Raw genomic sequence first — 15,831 nt, forward strand, 5'->3', positions numbered from 1 at the left:
CCTCCACAGGCATACATGAGTACACCACAACATCCACCAATGCATGGCGCAACGCCACCGACATACATGAGTACACCACCATCACATCCACCAATGCATGGCGAACCGCCAGCCTCATACAAGAGTACACCACAACATCCACCAATCCATGGGCACCACAACTGGCATACATGAGTACACCACAACATCCACCAATGCATGGGGCACCACCACCGATATACATGAGACATAACAACATCCACCAATGCGTGGTGCACCACCAGAGGCATACATGAGACATAACCATCACATCCACCAATGCATGGCACACCGCTACTGACATATATGAGTACACCACAACATCCACCGATGCATAGGGCACCACCACCCTCATACATGAGACACCACCATCACATCCACCAATGTATGGCGCACCGCCAAAAGCATACATGAGTACAACACAACATCCACCAATGCTTCGTGCAACGCCACCGGCATACATGAGCACACCACAACAACCACCAATGCATGGCGCACCACTATCGGTATACATGAGACACCACCATCTCATCCACCAATGCATCACGCATCGCCACTGGCATACATGAGCACAACACAACATCCACCAATGCATCGTGCACCCCCACGAGCATACATGAGCACACCACAACATCCACCAATGCATGGGGCACCGCCACCGGCATACATGAGCCACCACCATCACATCCACCAATGCATGGCACAACGCCACCGGCATACATGAGTACACCACAACATCCACTAATGCATGGTACACCGCCACCGACATACAGGAGTACACCACGACATCCACCAATGCATGGCGCACCGTCACCAGCATACATCGATCTGATTATAGCTGACGTTTCTTAGTAATTATCGGATCGTTCGATTATTTTTATAACCGTTGGGCAAAGTTCTTTGAAATGATGTTAAATAGAATATACACGATTAAGAAATATAAACATCAAAGACTTTAATTTGTATTCATCGGCATGTAAAATGTCCTCATCCGAAAACCATGCTCTCCTTGACATGATATTGTTATCACCTCAGATAACACTGTTATCATTTCAGATACTAAATGACCTTGTGTACATATCATCAAGTGGTGTGTAAGTCAGATGATAGTGAGTCGTCAATAGCTGAAGATGGGCACTAAGATCTTGGTGTATCTTTTTCTGTCTCTGTCGCTTGGTGCTGGTAAGTTTATTTACATCAACAATGAAAAAAAAACAATTATATTTTCGTGGCTAGATATTGAGAAATGCGGTTCAAAAGCCCATTCGTTCTCCGAACTGAAGGACCAAAGTAAAGGCCCGAAAAGGTTATACGTGAAAACATTGCTTTATAATTCGGACTGAGCATGGAGAATAAACCTTGAATAAACAACCCACTGATTGGTTTGGGTATTTTGTCCTATTTACTGGTCGGAAGGTCCGCTAGGCCAATAAACCTTGATTGTAAACCAAGGGTCACTGTGTTCTGTAATCTGATTGGTTGAAAAACATGATCAAATGGTATTAGATTCCCGGATACTGCAAGACTATTCACTGCGTATTTACACGTAAACAATTGTTTTGTTGTGTCATCAATAGTGGTGACGTCATTCACATCATACTGTGACGTAAAGTTAGAATGACGTCACAAATGAGCAACTCCAGATGCTACCATGGGAACCAGCTGAAACGGCCAGCTGATGACACTTTACTGCTGTACTCATACTCGATGTAAACGAGTGCAGAGAGTAAAACCCCTTTGGTTTACTTTTTTGTTTACAATGTCGATAAACATCATGTGTTGGCCAATTTCCGGGTGTTATTGAGTATTTGAAGCACGGGAATATTTCGGTTCCAAATGCATTCCCGTGCTTCAAATACTCAATAACACCCGGAAATTGGCCAACACATGATGTTTATCTCCTAAATAAACAAACCGTTGATTGGTTTGGGTATTTTGTCTTATTTACTGGTCGGAAAGTCCGCTTGGCCAATAAACCTTTATCAAATAACCGAATGATTAGTTTGGGTATTTTGTCTAGCGGTCAAAGCTTATTTACCTTTGATGCGATTGACACTAATTAAACTGGTACTAAGCCTGTAGCATGCATTTGTAAAGAATGGCATTTCATTAATAGTTCAAGTCAACGGATCAGCGTCTTGATAAGGTAACTATAAACCACAACTAGGATGAACGTACAGGATTCAACATTCACACCACCACAGTGACCCGGTCACGCAGTTAATGGTCCTTGTGTCGTTCAAGTCTCGTATTATACATAGGCACCAGTTGACTGATGATCAAATTGCCTTTGTATACAGCTGCCAATCGGATGGTATAGTGTTTGGCACGTGCTTACGTTTCCATTCACCGAAGAAAACCCATTCGCAACCACTCAGGTCTTTCCGGCAAGCCGGATTGCAGGTTACAGAAAGAGGCGAGTAGTTACGAATGCGAAAAAACCTTTACGGATGTCATTTTCAGCCTTCTACAATAATAATCCAATCTCCTCAACAGGTTAAGGATGAAGGGTAAGGATGACCCCCACACAGATTTTCTTATGTATTACGATGTAATCTGAGGTGGGTTATTTCCAAAACTGACTGGAGACCGTTCTGTACTTCAAGCCCGACAGGTGGCAAGGTTTTTTATTTAGATAGTATTGAGGCCTTGTCGAACCTTATTAGGAACAATTATTGTAACGATAGCTACGCCCCTGTTCTTTGAAGCAGCGGTCAGTGGTTTCCTGACACGTAACATGAAATTTTGGGGCAAGAGTTAGTTCTCTTTATATATCTTAGAAAAACAAACTGGGTCAGAATACAGTGGTAAGACCCCTCGCATTGTAGTTCATTACAGAACACAGCACAAGTCTAACTGTAGAACACGCAACGTCTGTGCATTACACTTCGAAAATACAGTACACAGTTAACAACCTCACTACACAGTAATGAATAGAGTCATTTGCATTTTTACGTTTCTTCTGATTATCTTAATCTAAAGGCACACGTGCTTACGTACCTGCTAGCCTTATCCTTTCAAATCAGCAGTCTCCGAGGGAGAGCAGGACTTTGCTGTGAACGTCAACAGTGACGGCACATACAACGTCGTGGTTCAGGGAGATGTGTGGCTGAAGAGTGCTCCCACCTTCTTCAGAACTGATGGTCAAGTGTTCTCATCTGCTGATGGATCCCTGAAGCTGGTCAAGAACACTCAGTCCACTGGTGAGGACGTCATCGGGCAGTGGGAGGCCAACAACTTCTTGTACCAGGCAGGGTCTAGTCAGATCGAGACCAGCTTTGTACAGTACACACCAGATCCAAGCATATTCACCCACAACAATCCAGCTTTACCGTTCATGTTGTTTAAACAGGTCAGTAAACGAAGGATTGGAAATGACTTTCTGCATTTTCAACTTAAACGTTTTAGTCCATGCTCAATACCACAAGCAGCATGATTGCATGACAAATTATATGTCAAACTACACAATTTCAGTTTGGTTTTAATTATTGGTAATTATTTAATTACTGACGTGGTACACACCAAAACCGTGAAGGACCTTGGCAGTTTCTCACTGCGATAAATTCGAACTTCCCTTCAAGAATGAAGATTTTTATGGATATCAACTTCTTTATGAGAGAACACAACGTTTCGGAGTTAATGCTTACTCCTTCATCAGGTGATTGAGAAAGGGATACAGAGGTGTTTTTATATGTACAGGTAAAACAATAACAAAGTAACAAGTGGAATGAGTTAACGAAAGCTAGTATAAACAAGCACTGATGGGAAGCCGATAGTTAAGATAACAATGATGGAAGCCAATGGTAATGCATTACAGTTGATTGGATATGTTTACATAACATGATTGGGGATAAGGATGGAAGCCAATGGTGATACATACGCATGATAGGATGATGTACATAACACACGATAGGGGGTGAGCATGTTTACATGAGGGTTGGTGATGTACAAACACAAGTATGTACTCGGGTAGATAGGCTATACATGAATTACATAGATAGAATGTACACAGGTAGATGAGATTAATTTATCAATAAGTCCCAGGCACTTGGTAGGTACACTCCTTGGTCGCGGTTGATGGCTGGTTTCTGTCTCCGGATCTCGTTGGCCTCTTGCAGTTTCCTTTGGCGCCAGTTGTTGTTGTTGGTAGATAGTATCCTAGTGTCCTCTCATCGAATTGAGTGTTCAGGGTTCTTGAGAATGTGTTCAGAGATGGCCGATTTCTGGTCGAGTTTCCTGACTGAGGTCTGATGTTCCTTCATTCTGGTGTTGATTGGTCTCAGCGTTTCTCCAATGTATAGGTCGCCACAGTTGCAAGGGATCTGGTAGATGCATCCTCTCGGGTTAGGGTGTTCACAGCTGGGTCCTTTACCGTTGGCTTTTAGGTAGGTCTTGATGGTCTTGCCACTGGAGAAGGTGACATCGATGCTGGCTTTGGTCTTGATGAGGCGTGATATTTGATGACTGATGGGGCCAAGGTAGGGTATGGTTACTCTGATGGGTGATGGAGAAGGTTTGGGGCGGGGTTCTCGGTCCTTAAGGGTCTTGTTGATGGTGGCTGTGACGAGCTGGGGAGGGTAACCGTTGAGTGTGGTGAATGTCTTTCTGAGGTGGTCCAGTTCATTGTTTAGGGCAACGGGGTGGCAGAGGGCTTTGGCACGTCTGGTAAGGGTGGCGATGATAGCTTGCTTGATCTGAGGGTGGTGGCAGGAGTTGTAGTGGATGTACTGGTCGGTGTGCGTCGGCTTGCGGTAAACTGAGGTTCTAAGTCCATCGTCTGTGGTGTGGAGGGATACATCAAGGAAGGGCAGGTGTTGGTTGGTCTCAGTCTCCATAGTGAACTTGATTCTTGGATGTTGGTCGTTGAGGTGGTTGAGGAGCTCATTGGGGTCGTTGTCATAGGCGATGGTGGTGAAGGTGTCGTATAGCCTATCTACCCGAGTACATACTTGTGTTTGTACATCACCAACCCTCATGTAAACATGCTCACCCCCTATCGTGTGTTATGTACATCATCCTATCATGCGTATGTATCACCATTGGCTTCCATCCTTATCCCCAATCATGTTATGTAAACATATCCAATCAACTGTAATGCATTACCATTGGCTTCCATCATTGTTATCTTAACTATCGGCTTCCCATCAGTGCTTGTTTATACTAGCTTTCGTTAACTCATTCCACTTGTTACTTTGTTATTGTTTTACCTGTACATATAAAAACACCTCTGTATCCCTTTCTCAATCACCTGATGAAGGAGTAAGCATTAACTCCGAAACGTTGTGTTCTCTCATAAAGAAGTTGATATCCATAAAAATCTTCATTCTTATGTATTTTCACTTCTAAATGACATTCAAAGACTTCCCTTCAAGAGGACATTAAACGTAATAAGCTCTCTAACTCATTTTGATTTTGTGTGTGTGGTGAAAGGGCATCCACATTCATATACAACTCCTTGTTGAGTTACTGTGAAACATACTTCTTAGATAGTATTCTTAGTGGTGTGTGTAATCATCAGGATCCATTTCCTCGTGACAAAGGTGACAATGTATCAGTACAGAATTCATGTTGTTCGTCGAATGTCCTGCTTTCATTCTCAGGTCTTTTACGTAGTTATTCAATGCTTAAAAAATAACATGATCTTCATAGTTTCACGGTTTGAAATCACGCTCCTCCTATTTTCTTTCATCAATAACGGCAACAGCGTTACATCAATGGAGCAAACAACACCGCTTCCAAAATCAGCAACTTCACCATTTCTGGATTTCCTGGATTTCTAATTCAAGAGTCAACCGTTCCGTTGGGATACCTTAGTTATGGAGGATCTCAAGGTGGTAGCATCGGTCTCATTGTTGGGCAGTAAGTATTCATATATGAAAATGCTAGGGTTGTTACTTACTAAGCCATACAGAAGACGCTAATGTGACTTGGTATGCCTAAAAGAGGGAGGGGGAGGGGGGGGGGTGTAGCTTAGTGGTTGAAGTGTCAGCTCGTCACCCCGAAGACTTGAATCGCCACATGAGTATAGTGTGTGAAGCTAAAAGCGGCGTAAAATCATACTCACTCACTCTGTCAAAAAGTGAATGTGGCTAACGTCACGAACTGTACATGGTTCACGTGGTTTTACACCTGTCAATTCTTGACAAAGTGGTACCTCTTCCTCCTCCCAAATATCAAATGATTTATCTCTTGTAATATACTCTTCCAAACCTAACCGCATAGGTGTATTTTACTAATTGTTATCTGTTAATTTGAATTCAGATAGCACACATAATAATTCATAACTTTCACAGCCTAAAAGACCAAATGTCTGTTAACCTGTTTAACTTATAAGTATTTCAATAACTGATGGCGCCCATTCCCAGGGGGAAGTTATGGCCACAATGATCATCATAGCTTCCCTGCACCGTCTCGGCGTGGACAGAATGGTGGAATCCCTCTTGCAATGCCTGTGATAGTTTGTCCCACGTCTGGGGCGCCGGTTGGCGTTCGCGTTCATTCCACAAACGGCTATATACAAACATTATAACAACTCACGATTTCTAAGAACTGCATGTGCATATCGCGAACCACATTTTCCCATGAGATGTTCATAGAAGTGGTGACACTTTCAAACGTAAACGTACATTAAATTTCCGATGATGCGTTTTGGCGAGGTGTATTCTTCCAGCCCACACAAACCAGCGTTCAAATGGGAAATTACAACAATCGTACACTAATTTTTAATAATATTTCAAATTCCATTTATCACCTATGCGGTTCGGATTTTTTGGAGAGTATATTATACTACTAATGGTATGGAAACAAATAGGCTATCTTACTGGTTAAAAAATCACTTTTAACTATTGTGCACGTTTTCCGAGATGGGGACCATCATCATTTAAAATCAACGACGGGATCGACGGTGGACCCTTGACGATATTTGACCGAGTGAAGACAGCAAACACACTGATTATCTCCCCTGCGAGTCGGTTTATGTCGTCATCAATATGGCGTCAGAACTCCAGCACAGGAGGAGACAATGTCTACTGGGGGACGATGGGTCGAGTTGAAGATGTCCCTGCTGGCGTTGAAACCAGTTTTATTCTTTTCTGTGGAAACCAAGGCATTAACAAGGCATCTATCATTCTATTTAAAACAGCTGTAAACAGCATCGTACGAAGTAACTATCAAAACATGGATTCCGTTTCTATCTTTTGTTTCCTTTCTTTTTTATGATCCGAATGTTTCTTTCGTGGTCATATTACGATTTTAATTATTGTCTTAAAAACGTTTTAGACCGTAACCCAAAGTCTTCCGTGGTAATAAACCAACCCTTTTGTATATTGTAGAAAATATTACTAGGGCATTAACTAATTTAGATACGAATTGTGTTTTAAATATCAATATTTGACTTTCAAACCATTCAGACCGTAACTCTCCTTAACCTACACTTTCATGACAACAAACAAATCATAATACACATGTTTAACGAAGCATATGATTATCGTTGCAGGCCTCCGTAAGCTGGGGTCAGATCTTACAACGATGGCATGGGCGTACAGATCAATATGTCAAGTCCGACTTTACCATCAACTACTTAGGGTACTGGACGGACAATGGTGAGGATATCGGAAGATATCTTGATTACATTTTCCACACTGTACCGACATTTTGATTTTACGAAGTCAGTTTACAAAAGAACATTTAAACCAATAATGGAAATACTACTTTTTCTGCACAGACTTGTATTATTTCACTTGCTCTTATTTGAGACTGTTACGACGTATGACACACCACCATACATGAAAAATGGGTATGTATGTATGTATGTATGTATGTATGTATGTATGTATGTATGTATGTATGTATGTATGTATGTATGTATGTATGTATGTATGTATGTATGTATGGATGGATGGATGGGTGGATGGATGGATGGATGGATGGATGGATGGATGTATGGATGGATGTGTATTGTGTGTGTGGATGTATGTATGTATGTATGTATGTATGTATGTATGTATGTATGTATGTATGTATGTATGTATGTATGTATGTATGTATGTATGTATGTATGTATGTATGTATGTATGTATGTATGTATGGATGGATGTATGGATGGATGGATGGATGGATGGATGGATGTATGGATGGATGGATGTGTATTGTGTGTGTGGATGGATGGATGGATGTGTGCGTGCGTGCGTGCGTGCGTGCGCGCGTGTGTCTGTGTATCTAACAGACAATGCTTGAAAGTCTTTGCAAGAGGAACAACAACTCAATAGAACATTTTGTTTGTGTAGGTGCATATTACTATTACGTAACGGAGAAAGGCAAGAACCACCAAGATACAATGTTGGATATCAAGAGCTACATCGTTCAGATAGGGGTACCCGTCAGGTTTGTAGACTTGCAACATTTGAAAACCCCTTTATGTCATACAGCAATATTTTACAGAGAAATATTAAAGTGTACGACATTGATGAAATATGTTTTACATGCTTAGTAAATTCTTTGTCCTGGGTAGGACAATCATCATATTGTTGATCCACTGTTGGTTCATTTCGTAATCATCTTTACTGAAGTGGACATTACAAAGACCGTGACCTTCCTTTCATTAAAGTGTGATGTTTATTATCTAGAGACAATAATGTATCTAAACAAAAGAATTGAACGCATGTGGTACAGTATCAAAACAGTTGCAGTGATGGTGCTGGTTAATTGTTAATTGTCGTTGTAAAGGCTGTGAATAACAAGTGGGACAATGATCATAATCAGGTTTACTTCTTAAAGTATTGGTTTATTTCAGTCAGGATCTGTGTTTCAAATTACTTCGTGGCTTACTTGGCAGGTTTATTCAGTATGACGAATGGTTGTACAACTGGAACAATGACCTTTTAATTATTGGTCATGTACGTCCAGTTAGACAAATGGTGGTACTAGTAGTACTATCAACTTGTTTACTTGCCAGGGATAGTTAACACGACAAATCACCTGATTATTTATTTGTCAGGTACATTCAGTTCGACGAATGGTGGTACTACTGGTACTATCAACTTGTTTACTTGCCAGGGATAGTTAACACGACAAATCACCTGATTATTTATTTGTCAGGTACATTCAGTTCGACGAATGGTGGTACTACTGGGACAATGATCATGGTGTTGTAACGTGGACAGCTCAACCAAAGGTTTTTCCTAATGGGATGCAGTAAGATATTTTCCAGTTCATCAGCTCAGTAAATACTGGATAAATCTTTTAAATTATGTGGATATCATATTAATGAATATAAGTACTATTATTACATTAGTTTATTGATATAAACTGTAAATGACATGTATAATATATGTGTGAAATCAAAATATGTACACTTTCATGTGTTAAATGGACTGCATGTATTGAATTGCGACCAACTGTATTGCCTAAGGACCATAATGATGCGCTTCTTCTTGGTTTAGTTAAGCGGATACATTTTCTACTTGTTTTATTTCACCTTTTTTATCAAGGTGGCTTTATAACAAGACACAGTACCCGGTCGTGGCCCACAGCATGTACTGGTAAGCCGGGTCCAGGAATCTGATATATTGTTTTTTTCTGAATTCCGATGCTTGACGGAAGCAGTAACGTTCTTCGGAGTTAGGTTTAGATATTTATTTGTAATGATATTGTAGTGTATTTTTACGTGCACTTGTTACAAGTGTTCCAGGATTTGCTGTCAGAAACTAACTCAATTTCTACATGCTACTTCATCCTGTGAGAAAGGATTCACGTCGTTTCTCATGTCCGAAACATGTCTTAGTAAATACCAACACGCACAGTGTGATTCTGATGATGGAATTGCATGTAAATATATAATAGGTTCTTTGTCATTTATTATTCTAGGTCAAGCAACACAACCTACGCAACTGCAAATGGAGGAAAGTATGAATTCGTGATCGATGGTCCAAAGGCTCTACCACTAGAAGAGGTACTGCTGTTGTTGGCTACGATGTGAATGTTATGCAAACAATCCTCTTCTTCTTCACCCAAGCATCGCTTGCTCCGGGAGTTTAGTTTGTTTAATGTCCCCGACGAACCCTTAAACGTATTCAGACATTCAGATATTCTTCTCTTCACGTTTCAGAGATTCTGGACTGATTTGCTCGCCGAAGCAAGGGACTGGGGTCTCTTCGTCTACGAACAGGTAATTACTCTTACATATATATTACCAAATTCTTAACTACAGCTGCTTCATACAGGACAAATTTTATAGACAGCAACTTCTTGAGTTTATTTTCACGACGTATCGGGGCAGATCCTAGTCCCCTCATCAGGTAGAGCTCTACTGAAGAGTAAAGCTTAACTGTTAACTCTGCCCATGACCTCACAATGCTTATGACGTCACAATGCTATGACGACAACATGATACCAGTAACTAACAGGAATACTATGACAACATAATAGAATTAGTAGTGAATGGTTACAACTAACATGATTCATAGAATGAATATATCTATGTAAGCATTCACTACTAATTCGATTATGTTAACAGGAATTCTATTATGCTAACAGGAATAGTGTGACAACATAAACTTCTAAATGCCTTTGAGGAATTACAGCTACTTCATCCCACGGCGTATATTTATTTCACTTGTAATCTTACGTTTGTTTGATTTCTGTAGGATTATCTCGGTACTGAATTTGAAGCAATCAATAAGCTTCTGACTGACATTGACCTTGGCCGCCAATGGCTGACTCAGATGGGCAATGGGGCTGCCAAGAACGGACTGACCATTCAGTACTGCATGTCTCTGCCGAGACATATGCTGCAGTCTCTGGAAATACCTGTCGTCACGCAGGTAAGAGCACCCATGTCATGATACGGTTATTATTGGTGAATGTGGATTTATACTGAATTTGATAGCGATTCCAACATGTAGAGTATTTCTTCTGGAAACAGACCATATACGACCATTGCCATTTCAAACTTTGCAAAATTACGTAACATATGTTTTAGGCTCGGGTAAGCCATGACAACCGACCAAACACTGACAACTGGAAGATAGGCGTGTCATCGATATTTGCTTTGTCTCTGGGCGTTGCTCCCTTTAAGGATAACTTTTGGACAACCAGTGTTCAACCCGGAAATGGCTACAGTATGTACAAAAAGAGTTCTCAGTCGTCGTAACATTATTTCCAATTCCATTCCATCGACCGAAAGAACGTATTCTCAGTCTGACGAAGTGTGTAATATTAATAATCATAATTCGTAGAGGCAGAAGGTTGATACGTATTGAATGTGATGCAGATTTATCGGAACCCCACACAACGTTGAATGCTGTGGTTGCAACCTTAAGTACAGGCCCAGTAGGAATTAGTGACATGATTGGAGGCACGAACAAGACACTCATCATGAAGTAGGTTGGATGTTAATGTTTAACTCCAAACTGTTCTCTCATGTGGTTCAGTATCCTGGAGGACTGTATCTGTTTACTCACTACTGTAATAAGTTATCATTTAGAACACCTTCACCCATTATTCATATATTTAGTGTTAATTTCCAGTTTTGACTATCTTATATCTCTGATTTCCCGTATTAATTACTTATCTCTCTAGTACAGATTGGGTTTTTAGGCTCTTGTTTTATGTCTGTCTGTTCTACATTCTCATTTATTACTGCGTTTTTATACAAATATTCTCACAAATATATGTTACTAATGTAAGTGTTATTTTGCTCTCCTGTTTTCATGATTGAATACCCATATGCGTGTTCCTTCTTACGTTACGATTTGGTTTGCGTCAATTTCGTATTAATCATGTATTATCACTGCTACCTGTCCGTCTACATATCACCATTGTCAACTCAACTTTTTTACAGATCTATAAATGCTGATGGCCTGATATTGAAACCATCGCGACCGGCGACAGCAATTGACAACAGGATACGGAGGGTAACATATGTGTTCTTCTCCTACAACCCCTGGGTTTGAACACTTAATTTTCACGAGAAGAGCTTTTAATTCTATCGTTGAAGAGCACGAATGAAACGCTTGAGTAGCGAAATATGCTGAGGGAATAAAATAAAGCGCAAGTGTTCCTTTAATTTTCCCACAAACCTTATATCGAGCAAATTGTGAAGACATCTGCAAAAATACAAAGGAATCCCTTTTCCTCCTGTATATTCAGTTTTAATAGACTTAGTAGGGGTTATATGTGTAAATTTGCTTTCAATTTATCCAAAGCACGGTAAGAAAGTACATTTCCCCTGCCCCTAAAATGATAACATGGCATGACTCGACTTACCGACGGCATATAACATAAAACTGCATATTCTAACACTTTGAATTGGCATGGATTATAGCAAACGCAAAAGTTATTGTGGCAGGCAAACAGAATCAGTGTCAAGCCTTTACTCATGTAAATGAACTGTTTTAGCAAAGAGAAATGTCCCAGGGTATATATTCAACAGTGGAAAAAAATAGAACATTTGCAACATGCAAATGAGCCACGACACAAAAGCAAGCAAGTGTGTCTACCTGGTGTATTGGTACAAGCCACCGTCACCATCACCTCACGACGACGAAGATCATTCACAATTCAAGTTCCTGCAGCGTTGTTGGGGATTCGGATGACGTTGTTAATGTCGCTCCTTTTTATCCTAGGCATGTTCAGTGGGAGACAAATCATTGGATCCTGTGAAACAGATAACAAATTAACACCGTTCTCATCAAGATACTGCTGTACAACGTGAGCAACGTCTTATTGCATTGAAACTTCACTCCAGTGTTGTAAAAGCGGTACAGCAGCGAAATATCGTCTTGGTTCCATTTCTTCACAAAGGCGTCTTTGCTGCATATGGGAGGACAACTCCTCCTCCTACAAACCAAATGGCCTAATGTAACGATCAAACGTGGTCTGCGATCAACTCCATGATCTCTTAAAACGAATTCATTCACAATGTTAAAATGAACAAAAAACGTTCTTGTCACAATAACTTTTGGAGGTGATAGTACCTTGAAGGATCAGAACGCTCCTTATGGTACATGTTCTTTTCTAGATTTTGAGGGCTCGTGGAGAAGTGCGTGGTTGCCTCCGAGTAAACCTTCAAAGAACTGACAGGTTCTTACAATGATTGTCTTATAGATGGCCTGGTCAGACTTTGAGGGTCCTGATGGAGAGGTATGGTCCACTTATTCTGATTTTGGTGGAAGGAACAAATACGGTATCATCCTCGCTGCTGATCTCCAGGGAAGCTACACCATGACACCTTGTATGGCTGGATATCAAGGGGTAGGGCAGTAGGGTCTTTCTCCCTTTAATCGATTTCAAAGCGTATGTTCAAATTTTCACAAATATACAAATTTACCTGTAAACATAGTCATGTATGCAACTAAAATACACTTTATTGTTTCCAGTTTCCAAACTCCATGGTTTTCCCATCCAGCAACCCCAACAAGATCCAGCCCTTGACAGACCCTCAGCCTTTGACAATGAGTAACTGTTCCATGACTGACTTCTGTCTCTTCTATGTATCACCTGTACTGAAAGTCAATGGGTATGTGTATTCCTTCATTTCAATCACAATGTGACATCTTTCAGAGGACTGCTACAAACGTAACATATGTCAAACGTTATCAACCAGTGAATATGCTTATTGTTGGGGGAACAGGCGACTAAAGTGTTTGAAGTGCTCTCTGATGTTTGTTGTTTAACTCATCAATATTCCAGCTATATGACAGCTGTCTGTAAACTATCTCATCTGGACCTGACAATCCAGTGACCAACATATAAAAAATCTATCTTTCCAATTGGAATGTCATGACCTTTGTCAAGTTAGTCAGCGGACTTGAGCACTAGTTGCCTCTTACTACGAGCATGGGTGGCTGAAGATCATTTCATATGTTTTCTGAACGTCTGAAAAATCATTTTAGCCTAAACAGCTATTGGTTTATTACAGCAAACAAGTTCTCATCCAGGGGGAGTTGGACAAGTGGGTGCCGATGTCACCCCAGAGAGTGACAGATATCAACATTGCCGATGACATCACCATCAGCCTGACTGGTGCTGTCCACGAAACTGTTTCCTTTTGGTTCAACGTGGATGGTAAATCCTCACCTGTGACCTGTACCCTCGGAGCAGCGGGACTAGCCACTCTCAGCTTCACAGCAGGCACATGTCGTGGTGCATAATGAAAAATATAATATATGCTCTTAAAAAATAGTAGGAGTCTTCATTTTTTTATTTACAGTTAAAAATATTTAGGAGATTTATCGGTGTCAATCAATGTTGATATGATATTACTGAATGTTTTGAGAGTGCCTCACCATTTGCACTTTCTTAGTTATTTGGAATGTAGTCGCTTTTGTATACGATGTTCATTTTGAAACAAACAACTAGAAACAAATACTAACAAATGTGTGATGCATGAAGAGTGTCAAAATTAATGTTCTAAGTGATTTCTCGACCTTCTTGAAAAAGCGTCAAAATCAAGAATGGGACCCCATGCACGTGTATGGGACAACTGCGTTGTGCACGTGCATATCATGCGTTGTGTTTAGGGGTGATAATAGACAGAAATGGTGGTGCGTTCACAAGATGTCTGTCCTTGAAACGTTTGTTAACGTTTACACTTCCTATCCAAACTGAAAGTTCATTATCCTCTACTTTTTATGAGTATATATGCATGAATATTTGTAAATATATACATTAAAGACGTTCCGTCATATTGAATAAATGTTAGTTATTCACTGTGAATTCACTTGCTATGTGCGCAAACATATATTTGTACGTACCTCTATCAATATGTCCCCGTGTGTATTATTTTGCTTTCATAATATTTATATAATGAAGTAACTTGAAAAAGTGAACAAGGCTCTTTGAGCTCTACCTTTTTCCTGTTCTTCTTTTCCTGCGTCTCTGTTAACGTATGTATTATTCTTCTGCATTTTACCCCTCCATAATTCATACACTATAATTTCGGGCTTGAGAGGGTTGATCAGCGTGCAAGAGGATGAATGTGTAGGAAGGCTGCTTTAATATTTTAGAGCATCGGGTTATACTGCAGAAACGTGCAACCGATTATGGCGACATCATACAGAAAACAAACAAAACCCATACAAAAGGTAATATCGAGAGCTGTTAATATGTTCAACATTAACATTGACAAGAAAATGCTTAACCCGCACTGGCAGGTTTTGAGAAAGTTAGCGGTGGTGGATATGTCAGGTGTATGTATGTTGTACCTGCATGTTGGACAGATATTATGTATACTACAATGGTCGATGGTGCAAACAAAAGCAACTTATCGTCTCACTGCTCTCATCCTCGTGTTCTTGTGTAGGTGGCTTCTAAGTGAGTGAGTGAGCGTGTGAGTTCAGGTTTACGCCGCACTCAGCAATATTCCAGCTATATGGCGGCGGTATGTGGATAATCGAGCCTGGACCAGACAATCCAGTGATCAGCAGTATGAGCATTGATCTGTGCAATTTGGAACCAATGACATTTGTCAACCAAGTCAACGAGCCTGACCACCCGATCCCGTTAGTCGCCTCTTACGACAAGCATAGTTGCCTTTTATAGCAAAGCATGGTTTGCGGTTGGCCTTCACGGGTCGGCTTGTAAGTACTTGTTGATAGTGCTGCATCTATAATTTATGTGGAAGATAACCTGATGTGGCTGAATTAACTCCTTCCCGCACAGAATGGCTGGCCGAAAATATAACGCCGCAGACGTGAAATCACTTTCGACCGAAGGGCTGAATGCGTGTGTAAAATTCTGCTAAAACCCAGAAATGGTGCCGGCAACAAGAATATTGGCAAACCAAGAAGTGAATGAGGTCTCTATGAGTGTTTA

The 15,831-nt window shown here is 40.6% G+C and overlaps 1 protein-coding gene across 2 annotated transcripts; it reads left to right on the forward strand.

The window, feature by feature from the left end:
• Window positions 1-1,119: 1,119 nt before the first annotated feature.
• LOC137272580 (uncharacterized) lies at window positions 1,120-14,726 on the forward strand. 2 transcript variants are annotated; one of them, XM_067804969.1, is made up of 17 exons: window positions 1,120-1,200; window positions 3,045-3,370; window positions 5,723-5,877; window positions 6,882-7,134; window positions 7,514-7,619; window positions 8,304-8,400; window positions 9,115-9,210; window positions 9,507-9,557; window positions 9,883-9,967; window positions 10,124-10,183; window positions 10,662-10,838; window positions 10,997-11,135; window positions 11,288-11,396; window positions 11,858-11,930; window positions 13,123-13,269; window positions 13,395-13,534; window positions 13,937-14,726. In XM_067804969.1, exons 1-17 carry the CDS (start codon window positions 1,149-1,151, stop codon window positions 14,166-14,168), a joined length of 2,298 nt encoding a protein of 765 aa, XP_067661070.1. In that variant the 5' UTR covers window positions 1,120-1,148; the 3' UTR covers window positions 14,169-14,726. The 2 variants fall into 2 exon arrangements, with proteins under 2 accessions (XP_067661070.1, XP_067661071.1); XM_067804970.1 differs by having other exon boundaries at window positions 3,048-3,370.
• Window positions 14,727-15,831: the final 1,105 nt, after the last annotated feature.

Source organism: Haliotis asinina, chromosome 2, assembly GCF_037392515.1.
Source record: "Haliotis asinina isolate JCU_RB_2024 chromosome 2, JCU_Hal_asi_v2, whole genome shotgun sequence".
Classification (NCBI taxonomy): Eukaryota; Metazoa; Mollusca; class Gastropoda; order Lepetellida; family Haliotidae; genus Haliotis; species Haliotis asinina.